Consider the following 16009-nt stretch of genomic DNA (forward strand, 5'->3'; position numbering starts at 1 on the left):
TAATCTTACAGGTAAGGATCCCCACAAAGATCTGATAAATTTCCACGTGGTATGCACAAGCATAAACCACATAAAGTAACAGAAGAACAGATTCAATTGAGAGCTTTTCCTTTTTCTTTGAAGAATGATGCAAAGGATTGGCTATACTATCTACCTCCTGGCTCTATCGCAACCTGGACAGAGATGAAGAGAATCTTTTTGGAGAAGTATTTCCCAGCTTCTAGAGTAGCGAATATTAGAAAAGAGATCTACGACATCAAGCAACATATGGGGGAGTCACTTCATGAGTATTGGGAGCGATTCAAAAATCTTTGTGCTAGCTGTCCGCAAAATCAGATAAGTGAAAACCTCTTGATTCAATATTTCTATGAAGGTTTGTTGCCTCATGACAGGAGCATGGTGGATGCAGCCAGTGGAGGAGTCTTTGTGGACAAAACACCCCGAGATGCTAGGAACTTAATCGAGAACATGGCTGTCAATTCTCAGCAATTTGGCACTAACAGAAGTGATCCTGCACCCAGAAGGAATAACAAGGTAAATGTTTCTTCCCTTGAGCAACAATTGATTGAACTGACATCTCTTGTGCATCAAATGACTGTAGGGAATAAACAGACTGCAAAGGCATGTGGAATCTGCGCTGCAATGGGACATGCAACTGATGTGTCCCACACTTCAAGAGGAATCGGTCGAACAAGTAAATGCTACTGGAGGATTTCATGGACCACCATAGTGGAAGTATGATCCTTATTCCAACACGTACAATCTAGTGAATCAACCTGGACCTCATGCACAATCGAATAATCAAGCTTACAGGCCACCGTATCCTCCACAACAGCAGCGTCCCCAAATTCCAGCGCCTAGTGAGTTTCTAGAAAATATAGTTAAGTATCTTGCAACTAATACTCTGAATTTTCAACAGGAAACTCGAGCAAGTATCCAAAACTTGAACACCCAAGTGGGACAGCTCGCAACTGTAATCAACAAGTTGGAAGCACAACATTCTAGCACTTTTCCATCTCAAACAGTCCCGAACCCAAGGGATAATGCAAGCGCAATCACTCTAAGGAATGGAAAGGAGTTGGAAGTCAAAGAAAATATAGTTAATCTGTCATCAAAGGATGAACAGAATGAAGAGATGAAGATGGATGACAATGAACTAACTCAAGGAGACACGCAAAAAGGTAAGTTTACTCTTCTCTCTGAGTATAAACCTATAGCCCCTTTTCCCTTAGCATTGAAAGAGTCTAGAAAAGATTAGGGAATCAAGGAAATCTATGACACTTTTTGTATATGTGAGGTAAACATTCCATTGTTAAATGATATTAAGCAGGTACCTCGCTATGCTAAGTTTTTGAAGGAATTGTGCATTGCCAAAAGGAAACAAACGTTGAAAGGGTGTCAAAAGGTGGAGTTGGGAGAGAATGTGTCTGCTGTGATACAAATAAAATTACCTGCAAAATTCAAAGATCCAGGTATGTTCTATATTCCATGTACGATAGGAAATGTTAGACTTGAAAAGGCCATGTTAGACCTTGGAGCATCAATCAATGTCATGTCGTATTCTATTTATGCATCTTTGAAACTTGGTTCTTTGAATAAAATTGGAATTTTTATACAATTGGCTGATAGGTCTAATGCATATTCTAGGGGAGTAGTTGAAGATGTGTTAGTGCAAGTTAATAACCTGGTATTCCCTGCTGATTTTTATGTACTTGACATGAAAAAAGGTGATCATAATAGTCATATTCTGTTAGTAAGACCATTTTTGAAAACATCGATGACTAAAATTGATGTTCACAGTGGCACACTTACTATGGAATTTGATGGTGAGGTTGTTAAATTCAATATCTATGATGCCATGAAATTTCCTAATGGTGACGACTGTGTATACTCTGTTGATATTGTGGATTACTTGGCACAAGAAAATTTTGAGCTTGCAGGAAAAGATGAGTTAGAGGTGGCTATTGTAGCACCCATTTTGGAAGAAAGCGATGAAGTGTGTGTTAATTTGAGATTGAAAGAAATCGTGTTCACTCTAAATCATACCCCTGAGCTACTTTAATCAGGTAATCTTTCCTATATCTCTTTACCAATCCCTAATACTCGGCGTCTTCCACCTGTTTTACAGGCACCAGTAATTGAGTTGAAAACTTTACCCAAGCATCTCAAATATGTTTCCTAGGAGAAGGGAAAACATTACCAGTTATCATCTCGAGCAACATGGAAAACGAACAAGAATAGCAACTCATACAGGTTTTGAAAGAGCACAAGACTGCTATAGGATGGACTATTGCAGACATCAAAGAAATTAGTCCCTCCACATGTATGCACAGGATTTGATGGAAGAAGGAGCTAACCCCACGCGTCAGCCGCAAAGGAAATTGAATCCACTCATGATGGAGGTGGTAAAGGAAGAAATCCTCAAATTTCTTGAAGTTGGAATGATTTATCCTATCTCCGACAGCAAGTGGGTTAGCCCTGTCCAAGTGGTTCCCAAGAAGACATGAATTACAGTAGTGAAGAACAAGAATGCCGAATTGGTTCCCGCCCGAATTCAAAATGGGTGGAGGGTTTGTATTGATTATAGGAAATTGAATGCTGAAACCCGAGAGGACTATTTCCTTTACCTTTTATTAATCAGATGCTTGAAAGATTAGCTTGTCATTCTTACTATTGTTTTCTTGATGGATATTCTGGATATTTTCAGATTGCAATTTCACCGGAGGATCAGGAAAATACAACATTCATCTGCCCATTTGGCACCTTTGCTTCTCGGCGTATGCCCTTTGGACTCTGCAACGCACCAGCCACATTTTAGCGGTGTATGGTTAGCATATTCTTTGATTTTATTGATCACATATTAGAGGTTTTCATGGATGATTTTACTGTCTATGGTGATTCATTTGAGAAGTGCTTGTCTAACCTTGTCCTTGTCCTAAAACGGTGTGTCGAAACAAATCTTGTATTGAATTCTGAAAAATGTCATTTTATGGTTGGGAAAGGTATCGTTTTGGGTCATGTGGTCTCTTTTAAGGGTATTGAGGTAGATAAAGCAAAAATTGATATCATTCAGTCTTTAACTTATCCCACTTGTGTGCAGAAAGTGCGTTCTTTTCTTGGACATGAAGGTTTTTATAGGAGATATATTCAGGATTTTGCAAAAATCGCATCACCCATGTGCAAGCTATTGCAAAAAGACGTCACTTTTGAGTTTGATGATGCATGAAAAAATGCTTTTGACAAATTGAAAGACTCACTGACCACTGAACGTGTCATCCAACCACCTGAATGGAGTGAACCATTCGTAATTATGTGTGATTCTAGCGACTACGCAGTAGGAGTAGTATTGGGACAACGAGTTGGGAAAGCATTGCATGCCATCATTTATGCCTCACGCATTCTGAACGATGCCCAGCGAAATTATTCAACGACTGAAAAGGAGCTTTTAGCTGTGGTTTTTGCTTTATAAAAGTTTAGATCTTATTTACTTAAAGATAAAGTTGTTGTTTATTATGATCATGCAGCTCTTCGCTTTCTGATGGCGAAAAAAGAGGCTAAACAAAGGTTAATACGATGGATACTGCTCCTAAGAAAATTTGATTTGGAGATCAAGGATAAGAGAGGAATAGAGAATAAAGTGGCAGATCACTTGAGCCTTTTAGTCCACATTGATGATGAACTGTGCTTGAAAGATGAATTTCCTGATGAGAAACTATTTTCTGGGAGCACGGTATTACCCTTGTACGCACATATTGTCAATTATTTAGTTATTCATGGGTTTCCCTCTGATTTTTCTAAGGCACAAAAAGATAAAGTCAAAAGTAATGCTAAGTACTATGTGTGGGATGACCCTTACCCGTGGAAACATTGCGCTGATCAAGTTATAAGAAGATGTGTGTCTGAAGGCGAGGTGATTTCTATCCTCATGTTTTGTCATTCTTACGCTTGTGGCAGTCACTTTGGAGCCAAAAGAACGACAAGGAAAGTACTAGACTGTGGATTATTCTGGTCATCCCTATTTCGAGATGCTTACTTTTTCTGTAAGTCGTGCGCTCAATGTCAAAAGACATTTAATATATCCCAACGTAAGAAGATGCCTCAACACCCCATTCTCGTTTGCGAATTTTTTTATGTATGGGGCAACGAATTCATGGGACCTTTTCCTAGTTCTTTTGGATATATTTACATATTAATTGCTGTAGATTATGTCTTGAAGTGGGTGAAAGCTAAAGCCACCCGTACTGACGATTCAAAAGTGGTTGCAAATTTTATCAAGCATCATATTTTCTCTAGATTCGGGATTCCAAGAGCAATCATAAGCGATAGAGGAACTCACTTTTGCAACCGGACTGTGGCAAGTTTATTGAATAAATATCATGTCAAACACAAGGTCTCTAATGCATATCACCTGCAATCCAATGGTCAAGCTGAAGTGTAAAATAGAGAAATCAAGTCTATTTTGGAGAAGATAGTGAATCCGACGAGGAAAGACTGGAGTTAGAGACTCGATGATGCATTATGGGCCCACAAAAGTGCATACAAAACACCGATTGACATGTCACCATACCGATTTATTTTTGGGAAACCTTACCATCTTCCAGTAGAATTGGAGCACAGAGCCTATTGGGCAATCAAGAACTTCAATATGCAGATGAATGTGAGTGGGGAGCATAGGAAGCTACAGTTGCAAGAATTAGAAGAAATACTCAATGAAGCATATGCGAGTTCAAAGATTTTCAAAGAGAAAATGAAGGCATTCCATGATAATATGATCTCTAGACAGGAATTCGAAGTTGGTCAGAAAGTTCTTCTTTATCACTCACGCCTTCGGTTATTCCCAGGTAAGTTGCGTTCACGATGGATTGGTCCGTTTGTTGTTACTAATGTCTTTTCCCATGGTGCAGTTGAAATTCAGAGCGTGGAAACTTCAAAGATATTCAAGGTGAATAGACACAGACTGAAACATTATTATGATAGAGTCCAAGAAAAAGAAGTGGAGGATGTGCATGAACTGGAACTCAAAGACCCACAAGACTTTGAGTATACCGAAGCATACAGTCGAGCTATAGACTGTTAATTTAGCGCTTACTGGGAGGCAACTCAGTGTTATTTCCTTTATTTTAGATATTAATTCTTATTTTCGTTTGTTTTTCTGAGTTTAAAATTTTATAGGTTATTTTTCTTATTTCCGAAAATTTTTATAAAATAAGAATTTTTGCTCGAGCGGTACTTTTTTACCGATCGAGTGGAAATCTATTTGGATTTGGGATTGGGATATAAATTTTGTCTCGCTCGAGCGGTACTTCTGTACAGATCGATCGAAAACTTTTCTTGCATTCAATTTTTTTTGGTTTTTCTTTTTCGCTCGAGCGGTAAATTTTTACCGATCGAGCGAAACCTTTTCTGATTTTAACAACATTTTTGTCTCGCTCGAGCGGTATTTCTTTACCGATCGAGCGAGAATTTATCTGGGACCGATATATTTGCTTCGTTCTTAATTTCCCTCCCCACTTCTTTCTTTCCTCTTCTCGTGAACCCCTAAAGCCCTAACCCCCAAAAATCATCATATCACAAATTTTTTTCTTCAATCGCAGGGAATCGTTGATGCTACTTAACTCTATCTCTTCACCATCTTCTCCGCCGATTTCCTCCGGATTCCCGTCGCTGTAATCTTGCCCTGTTCCTGCTCTCCGTTCGGCAGCCTTCCCTGAGCATCAAACCACCATCGCCGATCATTGTTCTTTGTTCTCACCAAGTTCTTACTGATTTCCGCAGTCCTTATCAGTCCTGTTCCTGCCCTGTTCGAGTCACGCACGCCACAGAGTTCCACTGCTCCTGCTTCTCCGAGAGCCAGAAATCACCTCTGTTCTTGCACTTCACTCGGCCTATCTACCTCTGCTACTATGGAATCGAAACGAGCTCGTCTTACTAGGGGATCTTCTTCCCAACATTCCGCGGCACCTACTTCTTCTATGGGTCTTGCCGGTAAATTTGTTAATCAAGCGGCATGCGACAGGTATGATCACGCCAAATTACATCGCTTTCCTATTCCGGAATGAGGCATTGAACTTCTTTTCGTGAGATCTGGGTTGCTATTGATCTTGAAAACCGTGGTTTGGATACAATTTGTAAAAAACCTAAAGCGGCTATTGTACCCCTTGTACATGAATTTTATGAAAATGCCACGGAAAGGGAGGATGGGAAAGCCTATGTTAGAGGCAAATTGGTTTCGTTTAATGAAAATGAATGAGATGATAGTTTGTATCAGAGTCTCAAAGAGGACCTGGATTTTCACGAGGTTGGCCCAACTGTGCTATGATGGTGTGTCTTGGCATGACCCTGTCAATTTTTATTTTTTTCCCGAGCGCTACTTACGAGTGGAACCAGCTACTTGGTATTTCTTTCTGACAAAAATATTGATGCCTATCTTGCATACCAGTGATGTTACTATCAACCGTGCTTTGCTTCTATATGCTCTTGATATGGATTAGGAGATTAATGTGGGCCGAGTCATCCACAGCGAGATCCGGCGGCCGATATATTCTGCATTGTTGGGCCTTTTCTTTTCGAAGATTATTTAAGAGTTGTGTATCCATGCGGGTGTGCGAACCCGAGGAGACGAGAAGTGGCTACAACCAATGCGTCATGTGGATAAATCCACTGTTGATGCTAAAAAAGCATTCCGGGCAAATCATTTTTCGGAGGGTGTTCGAGCCTCATCTAGCCATGCTCCCACTCGCCTTTCTCATACGTCTCGATGCTCCACTGTTGATTCTGTGAACTATCTCACGGCATTTGCTCTTTATCAAAATGAGTACATGGCTGCCACTACCGCCCACCTCCAAGCTATGTATGCTGTGATCAGAGGGATGACCACTCATCTTGGTCTTGATGCCTCATCTTTCCCTGCCACACCCCAATATCCACCGCCGTTCCAGTTTCAATATGCTTCTCTAGTCATTCCGCCCGAAGTTCAGGAGGATGAGAACGCCGACACTTGACCCAGGGGAGTTTTGTTTTTCATTTGCATTTGCATTTTCATTATGTTCCTTGTGTTATGTGTTTGTGTTGTTTTTGCTAGAGCATTGAGGGCAATGCTTTAGATAAGTGTGGGGGGTACATTCATTGTTTGTCATTTTGTTTTGCATTCATATTGTTGAGTCATATGCATATATTTCGTTTGCATGTAGTCTGTTAGTTTGTTAGTGTTTGTCTTGTGAGCATAAGTACGATGGGAATTGATAGCCGATGATGATATGAAGTTGAATAAAATGAAGTTTTTGTGAAAAACTTTTTTGCTCTTGATTGGATATGAGAAACCGTAGGTTGAGTAGTGAATATTTTAAGCACACATGTTAGACCAGTAAAGTGTAGCGATGTATTGGATAATGTTTGTGTCTGTTGGACCATTGCACGGCAATAGGTGTTTATGGAGCCTCATAGTGTTTTTGAATCCCAATGATTTTGATAACGTGACATGTACGATCTTGAGCGCACCTATTAAAATATTTTTGTGAAAATTTTTGTGAAACTGAAATTAACTCCATCCGGGCTATGAATAAGGGATTGAAATCCTAATCACCTTGTTCATAGCTAAGTATGCGGATTAAATGGGGTGAAATTTTGAAATTTTTTAAAATAACAATTCCATCCGGGCTTGAAAAGTGATTGAAATTCTCTTCATTGTTCCATAACTAAGTTTGCGGGGTTCAATGGGATTGTAGCTCCATCCGGACTATAGACGAGGGGATTGAAATTTTAATCCTATATTAGTTATAGCTAAGTTGGCAGGTAATTATTGGGGCTTAAGAAAATCGGGTGCAAAATCCGGAGGTGCGTAATTAAATCTCAAGAGAGATGTGTTTTGTTTAAGGATTGTTGGGAGGAAGGGGCTCTTAATGTTGATACTTACACTGAGGTGTCATAGGTCGACGAACAGTCTTAAAACAATGTCTTTTGAAGTTGCATGTAGCTGAAATAACATGACACACACGCATGTTTGCACTTAAATCAAGGTTTATTGTGGAAAATCAAGAGTACTCGTAAGTTTTTTTTGTATATTGGAACTTCTTTGATGCTATGATGTTCATGATTCGTTCTTGCTTATGTTTTTTTTATGTTTGAATTTTGTTTTTACATATCTTGCTCAAGGGCGAGCTAGGATTAAGTATGGGGGAATTTGATAGTTGTGTTTTATTTGCATATTTTATTGTCATTTTACTGTTGTTTTACATACATTCATGTGTCTGTTCATGTTTTAGTTAAGTTTCGTTCTTATTCCATGCATCATATCTACATAACATGCTCCCGGGTTTATTGTGTAGGAAATGGCTTTATGAAAAATAACTTGATCAGAACTGTGCTCGCTTGATCTGCAGCTTTTCACCAATCAGCGAGAGAGAAGTGAATGCAACACAGAGAATTTCCCGCTCGATCTGCAACTTTTCACTGATCGAGCGGGCACAAGGAGAAAAGAAGAAGATGTGGATCAGAGGACTTCTCACACGATCTGCAAATTTATACCGATCGAGCGAGACGCAAAGTTTGGGAAATTTTATCTTAAAAGGAAACTTGTTTGTGGGGGACTCTAGCCTTAATTATAATATATTATCTCGAATTTTAGGGATCTTGTAATCAGTTTTAGACGGCTGAAGGTAAAGAATACTCTTGGCGGCTAGGTTTTCCTTCTTATTCTTCTCAGATTTATCTTTTCTTTTGAATTTTTCTTAGGATTTTCATGAATTTTAGTAACTAAGTTTTAATAGTCGTCAATGACACGTCAAACAACGCATGACCTAAATATGATCGGAAGCTCCGATCACGTTTGGATGCTCCGAACTCGTCGTAGATTCCGAACTCCTTCGCCCCTTTCGATCACTCCGGACCCTCCAAAATCCACAAGCATTGGGTTCGAACCTTCCGAACCACCCGAGCCCAAATAAACCCATTAACTATTTTTGTACATTATGGGTCCGATTTATTGGTCCATTTGATATAATTAAAATATCTTAATCATGTTTTATTAATTCTAAAAATTTTAAACCAAATTAATCTTATAAAATGAGACCTGGCTACTACATTCTCCTTCTGGTAGAGCTAAGTCGCGTCACGCCCAAATTACCCAACTCAATCAGATAACCAAAAATATATAATAGTGTGAGTAGGGATCGTTCCCATGAGGAAAGGGAAATTTAATGTGTTCTAAATAAAATAAAGGGGGTTTTTTTAGTTTTGGAATTAAATACTGCAAATTTAAGCAATTAAAAAGAAATATTATCACTATCATGCAAGATTGCAATTTAACTGAAGAAATCAATAAGAAACAAGCTTTGGTATCGGTCGACTACACCCTTGATATTTATTCATTCAATCATCGATTCCTAAGAATAATTAATCCTATCAAATATTCATTATTGAAAAACAAATTCCTGTTTTACCTTAATCTTAGTTAATTAGACACCAGCGTTCTAGATTAACCCTTACCAATAAATCAACCAAAATACCAGTGATCTAAATTTAAATCTAAGGTAGCATTTAAACGAATAAAACTGATGAACCTAGATAATACAAATACCAGCGATTGTATTTAGCCTAGTCAAGAGTTGTTTCTTTAACAAATTCAACGGCAGAAAATATTAAACGTAGTTGCGTCGCAAATTAGATAGTTCAAACAATTACGGATTTGAATTCTAATTTAGCTATAGTATGTATAACAAAATCCTAAGATGGTCAATCCGAAAAATTCACATACAAGCATGAAATAAAACAAATCAACTATTGATACTCAATAAGAATTAAAGCATGAAAATCGAATCTCATGAATAAACAAAATCAAGGGCTTGTCTTCCTCAACCAAGTATTAAAGTTTAGCTACAACGATTCATGAAAAACTCAAGAAAAATTCAAAAGAAAAAGAAGAAATCTTGATGAAAGTTGGAATACAAAACCTAGCCGCCAAAGAGAGATGCAAAAGTCTGATAAATCTCCCTGAAAAACAGAATAAAAAACCTAATAAAAGCTAGAGTCCAAAACAAAAAAATTTCCAAAATTAACAATTCTTTTCCCGAACAGCGACGCTCGCTCGATCGGTTAAAGTCTGCCGATCGAGCGAGCAAAAATATGGCATCTTACTGTTTTCAAAATACGGCAACCGCTCGATCGGCAGGATCTTGCAAATCGATCGGTCAAGATTTCCATAGCCTACTGTCTTCACATTGACATACCCCGCTCGATCGGTTAAATATCGCAGATCGATCGAGCACTTTTCTTCAGAATAATTTCAGCATTTCCATTGCTCCAAAGTTCCGTCCATGTATCCGCCAAAACACACAACCTAACCACAAAACCGGGAAACACATCATGCAAACATAGAATATGCAATACGAACAAAATACATAATTAAAACACGTAAACGAATGCAAAACAACAACAAAATAACATTAACATATGCAACACAAACACAACTATAAAATTCCCTCACACTTATTCTTTACTCGCCCTCGAGTAAGTCATGCAAAAACAGAATGAAACAGAACAAACAAAAACACAAAAGCAAGGACGAGCATGCACAATATAGCCTCAGAAAAGTCTTCCCATAAAAACAAGTGCACATGTTCTCTCGATCATCAATGATACACCTTCAATCGAATGCGAACGTGTGTGTGTGAAATGTTATCCCAGTTACATCCAACATCAAAAGACAAAGTGTCAAGACTGTTCGCCGACCTAAAACAATTCAGTGTAAGTCTCACAATCAAGAACTCTCTTCTCAACAATCCATCAACACAACACAACCCTCTTGAATAAAATTCCAAAATTTAACTGCATATGTAGCTATAACTAGATAGGATTCGAATTTCAATCCCCTCGTATATAGCCCAAATGGAACTTCTATCCCATGAAACCCGCAAACTTAGCTATGAAATAGTGAATAGAATTTCATTCACATTCCAAGCCCGGATGAAATTGGTATTATTTATTTATTATCATTTTTTGTTTCAAGATTTAACCTCATTTAATCCGCATACTTAGCCACAAACAAGACGAATAGGATTTCAAACATCTTGTTCGCAACCCGGATGTAGTCAATATATCAACAATGCATAAAATAAAATTCAAAAAGGTGCCCCCAAGAGTGTTTATGCTATATCAACTAAATCATCGAGACTCAAGAACTCTCAAGTTCCACAAACACCTAATGTCGTGCAATTGTCCAACAGACATTCACAATATCTAATACATCACTACACTTCACCGGTTAAACATGTGTGCTTAAGAATATTCAACAATCAACCTACGGTTTCTCAATCTGATCAAAAGCACAAATTTGTAAAAAAATTTCATTTTTTCTCAATTACTCATCATAGGCTAAAATCTCATCCTCAACTCATGTATACGACACACAAACAATGACACAACAAATCATAAACTAAATGCAATAACATATCAAAACAAATGCAACAGAATGAATGCACCCACACCCCCCCCCCCCCCCCCCACTTAAATGAAGCATTTCCCTCAATGACTCAAAACACAAGGCACAACAAAGAACTAAACACAATGAAATGCAAAAAAGAAAAACAAAACTCCCCCGGTCTAGTGGTCGGCGGCATCCTCCTCTTCAATCTCGGGCGGAGGAACAGGATCGGCATACTGGAATGGGAAGGGTGGCGGGTATGGGAGAGTAGCAGGAACGGCAGTCGGGTCAAGGCCAAAATTCCAAGTGAGATTCCTCAAAAAATCATCCACAGCTTGCGAGTTGTGAGCCGCCATAGTATTATATGCATCTTGATGATGGGCGAAGGCGGTAAGCTCACGGATAGCATCAGCTTGAGAGCGACGAGGAGGCTGAGTCTATTGGTTGCTTAGGATGCAACCATTCTTCGTCATTACGAACTGAAACCCTGGCACGGATGCACAAAGCATTGATGACCATCGGAAAGTAGAGACCCACAGCGGTAGAAGTAATCGACTGGCGAATCTCGCTATGGACTACGAATCCCACGTTAACTAGCCACCCCATATCAAGAGCGTAAAGGACGAGAGCATGCTCAAGACTGACTTTGCTAGAATGTAATATCGGCATCAGACGTCGAGTCAAAAAATCATACCATGTGGCAGGAACCACATGCAAATAGCGCTCCTTAAAATTCAATGAAGACACAGGGTCAACCCATGCAGCTCCAGGATAGGCCAATTGGCCAAGCAATTACTCCAAATCCGGGTTGAGTTTTAGGCTTTGATAAAGAGAATCATCGACATCCGGCGTCTCATACAAAGAATTCAACTCCTGGGGCAGAAAATAAACCAATTTCCCCCGGACAAACAACTTATTATCCGTCCTCTCCGCTGCATTAGCATAAAATTCACGGACAATGGGTACGACAGCGGGAGGATGTTGCGTGCAAAATTTATCCTAACCACGTTCTTGAATAAATCAAAAGACTTCACTATCACCAAATTCGAGTATGAATCCATGCTCGGGAATGGGAGAGAGGTTTACCTTAGAGTGATCGTAGCGATCATGAGCCGCTTGATTGACAAAGTGCCCGGCGAGGTTGGCGGAAGAACGAGTCGTGGCCGCGCATTGAGAAGATGACTCGCCGGTGACTCTAACTCGTTTAGGCCCCATGTATAAGCACAAATATGTCACAAATAATATTAGAGGAAATTCTTCGAACACTTGGCGTGCAACCAAAATTACGGTGGATTCCTAGAACTGTGGCGGCCGATCAAAGAAGATGAGGTCCGGTAGAGGTGCATGGATGATATGGAGGTGTCGAGGCGCTTGTGTTTACCGGGCGGTGACAGATAGTGATTGAGGCGGCAAAAGCGTGATGTGACGGCGTGAGCAATTTCCAGAGAAGGAGAAGACCGGATGGTAGAGAAGATTCCCGGAAGAGATGAGCGGAGCGTAGTGGTGTTGCCCCCGATTGATTCCCTTCGGATTAAGATGAAGAAGATGAGAGAAATATAGAGGAAGGGTATTTGGGGATTTAGGGATTTGAGAGAATAGAAGAGAGAATGAGAGAAGGGAGAAGGGGAATCACGATTTAAATCGCGTAAAAGGGGTGTCACTTGATCGGTAAGATGTGACCGATCGAGCGACAACAAAAAACCCAACTTACTGTCCGCAATATAAGTGCTCTCGCTCGATCGGTAAGATGTGACCGATCGAGCGAGACAAAAATCCCATACTAACTGTTTTGCCAAAAGAGCGTCTCGCTCGATCGGTAAAGATTGACCGATCGAGCGAGCAAAAAACGAACTTACTGCCTATGCAAAAAAATATCCCGCTCGATCGGTAAAGATTGACCGATCGAGCGGGCCTAAAAAAAATTCAAAATATTTTTGTTTTTTTCTAATTTAACGAAAAATAAAATCTAGTAAAATAAAAAGAAGGATAAGGAAAAAAAAACGAAAAACACTGGGTTGCCTCCCAGTCAGCGCTAAATTTACAGCCAGTCTATAGCTCGACTGCATGCTACAATTCACTCGACATTTGGTGGAGCATCTAGAGTGATATCATGCTCGTCTCCTCCTACATTCGCTTGGAATCCTTCATAGTAGTGTTTAAGTCGGTGACCATTCACCTTGAATATTTTGGATGTGTCCAAGCTCTGAATTTCGACTACACCATGGGGAAAGACATTAGTGACAACAAACGGACCATTCAATGTGAGCGCAACTTACTTGGAAATAACCGAAGTCGTGAGTGATAGAGAAAAACTTTCTGACCGACTTCGAATTCTCGTCTAGAAATCATCTTGTCGTGGAAGGCCTTTGTCTTGTCTTTGTAAATATTTGAACTGGCATATGCATCATTGCGTATCTCCTCTAATTCTTGTAACTGCAACTTCCGATGCTCTCCACTCTCATCCATCTGCATGTTAAAGTTTTTGATAGTCCAATAGGCTCTATGCTCCAATTCTAAGAGCAGATGGCATGGTTTTCCAAATATCAGCCGATATGGGGACATTCCAATTGGCATCTTGAACGCGGTTCTGTAAGCCCACAAAGCTTCATCGAAGCACAAGCTCCAGTCTTTTCTTGTAGGATTCACGGTATTTTCTAGGATGGACTTGATCTCTCTATTCCAAACCTCAGCTTGACCATTGGATTGTGGATGATATGCAGTGGAGAACCTGTGCGTCACATGGTACTTTTAAGCAAACTAGCCACAGTTCGGTGGCAGAAGTACGTTCATCTATCACTGATGATGGCTCGTGGAATCCCAAACCTAGAGAAAATATTGTGCTTGTTAAACTCTGCAACAACTTTAGAATCATCAGTACGGGTGGCCTTTTCTTCCACCCATTTTGAGACATAGTCAACAGCAAGTAATATATATATATATCCATATGAACTTGGAAAAGGTCCCATGAAGTCGATGCCCCAAACATCAAAGATTTCACAAACTAAAATTGGTTGTTGGGGCATCTCCTTACGTTTGGATATATTACCTTTCTTCTGACATTGAGCGCACGACTTACAAAAAACTTAAGCGTCTCGAAATAAGGATGGCCAGAAAAATCCGCAATCCAACACCTTTCTTGTTGTCCTTTTTGCTCCAAAATGGCCACCACACGCATAAGAATGACAAAATGTGAGAATAGGGATTACCTCGCTTGCAGGTACACATCGTCGTATGACTTGATCAGCGCAGTATTTCCACAAGTATGGATCATCCCACACAAAATACTTAGCATCACTTCTCACTTTGTCCTTTTGCGCCTTTAAAAATTCTAAAGGAAACCCTTTAGTAACTAAATAATTGACAATATTTGCGTACCAGGGTAATTCTGTGCTTGCTGAAAATAATTTCTCATAAGGAAATTCTTCTCGCAAGCTCAGCTCCTCATCGATATGAACTAGACGGCTCAAGTGGTCTGCGACTCAATTCTCGGTTCCTCTTTTGTCCTTGATTTCCACATCGAATTCGCTCAAGAGTAGTATCCATCTTATTAGTCTTGGTTTTGCCTCCTTCTTCACCATCAGAAAGCGAAGAGCTACATGGTCAAAAAAAACAATAACTTTAGCACCAAGTAAATAAGAGCGAAATTTTTCTAATGCAAAAACAACATCCAATAGCTCCTTTTCAGTGGTAGAATAATCCTGTTGGGCATCGTTCAGGATACGCGAAGCATAGTAGATAGCATGCGATGCTTTCCCAAATTTTTGGCCCAAAACCGCGCCTACAGCATAGTCGCTGGCATCACACATGATCTCAAATGGTTTGCTCCAGTCCGGAGATTGGATTATTGGTGCAGATGTCAATGAGTCCTTGAGTTTGTCAAAAGACTTTCTGCACGGTTCATCAAACTCAAACGGGACATCTTTTTCCAACAGTTTGCACATGGGGGATGCGATCTTGGCAAAATACTGAATGTATCTCCTGTAGAAACCTGCATGGCCAAGAAAATAATGCACTTCCCGCACACATGTGGGATAAGGGAGAGACTGAATAATATCAATTTTAGCTTTGTCTTCCTCAATTCCCTTAGATGAGAAGACATGACCCAACACAACACCTTGCTCAACCATAAAATGACACTTTTCAGAATTTAGGACTAGGTTGGTTTCGACACACCTCTTAAGGACAATAGTAAGGTTAGACAGATAGTTTTCGAATGAATCACCATATAAGTGAAATCATCCATAAAAACTTCTAAGATATGCTCAATGAAATCAGAAAAAATACTAACCATACACCGTTGGAATGTGGCCAGTGCATTGCAAAGTCCAAAGGACATCCGTCGATATGCAAAGGTGCCAAACGGGCAAGTAAACGACGTCTTCTCTTGATCTTCTGGCGCAATAGAAATATGAAAATAACCAGAATAGCCATCAAGAAAATAATAATAAGGATGACATGCTAAACGTTCAATCATTTGATCAATAAAGGGTAAAGGGAAGTGGTTCTTTCGGGTTCCGGCATTTAATTTTCTATAATCTATACAAACCCTCCACCCATTTTGAGTTTGGGTGGGAACCAATTCGTCATCCTTGT

General features: G+C 39.7%; 2 protein-coding genes across 3 annotated transcripts; both read left to right on the forward strand.

The window, feature by feature from the left end:
• The first annotated feature begins 244 nt into the window (after positions 1–244).
• On the forward strand, positions 245–1457 carry LOC140877067 (uncharacterized). Of its 2 annotated transcripts, XM_073280557.1 has the most exons (4): positions 245–534; positions 613–735; positions 920–1181; positions 1331–1457. In XM_073280557.1, exons 1-4 carry the CDS (start codon positions 268–270, stop codon positions 1345–1347), a joined length of 669 nt encoding a protein of 222 aa, XP_073136658.1. In that variant the 5' UTR covers positions 245–267; the 3' UTR covers positions 1348–1457. The 2 variants fall into 2 exon arrangements, with proteins under 2 accessions (XP_073136658.1, XP_073136657.1); XM_073280556.1 differs by having other exon boundaries at positions 245–735.
• Positions 1458–2321: 864 nt separating this feature from the next.
• On the forward strand, positions 2322–4438 carry LOC140878750 (uncharacterized). Its single transcript, XM_073282368.1, has 5 exons — positions 2322–2471; positions 2708–2777; positions 2865–3002; positions 3495–4040; positions 4203–4438. Exons 1-5 carry the CDS (start codon positions 2322–2324, stop codon positions 4436–4438), a joined length of 1140 nt encoding a protein of 379 aa, XP_073138469.1.
• The last annotated feature ends 11571 nt before the right edge of the window (positions 4439–16009 follow it).

Source organism: Henckelia pumila, chromosome 2 (assembly GCF_033568475.1).
Source record: "Henckelia pumila isolate YLH828 chromosome 2, ASM3356847v2, whole genome shotgun sequence".
NCBI classification, from domain to species: Eukaryota; Viridiplantae; Streptophyta; class Magnoliopsida; order Lamiales; family Gesneriaceae; genus Henckelia; species Henckelia pumila.

Coding starts and splice junctions, on each gene's coding strand:
- LOC140877067 (XM_073280556.1), top strand. CDS start 268: ATGGGGGAGTCACTTCATGAGTATTGGGAGCGATTCAAAAATCTTTGT. Junction 736..919: donor CATGGACCACCATAGTGGAA/GTATGATCCTTA, acceptor AATTTTCAACAG/GAAACTCGAGCAAGTATCCA.
- LOC140878750 (XM_073282368.1), top strand. CDS start 2,322: ATGTATGCACAGGATTTGATGGAAGAAGGAGCTAACCCCACGCGTCAG. Junction 2,778..2,864: donor TGGCACCTTTGCTTCTCGGC/GTATGCCCTTTG, acceptor ATCACATATTAG/AGGTTTTCATGGATGATTTT. Junction 4,041..4,202: donor TCGAGATGCTTACTTTTTCT/GTAAGTCGTGCG, acceptor TAATTGCTGTAG/ATTATGTCTTGAAGTGGGTG.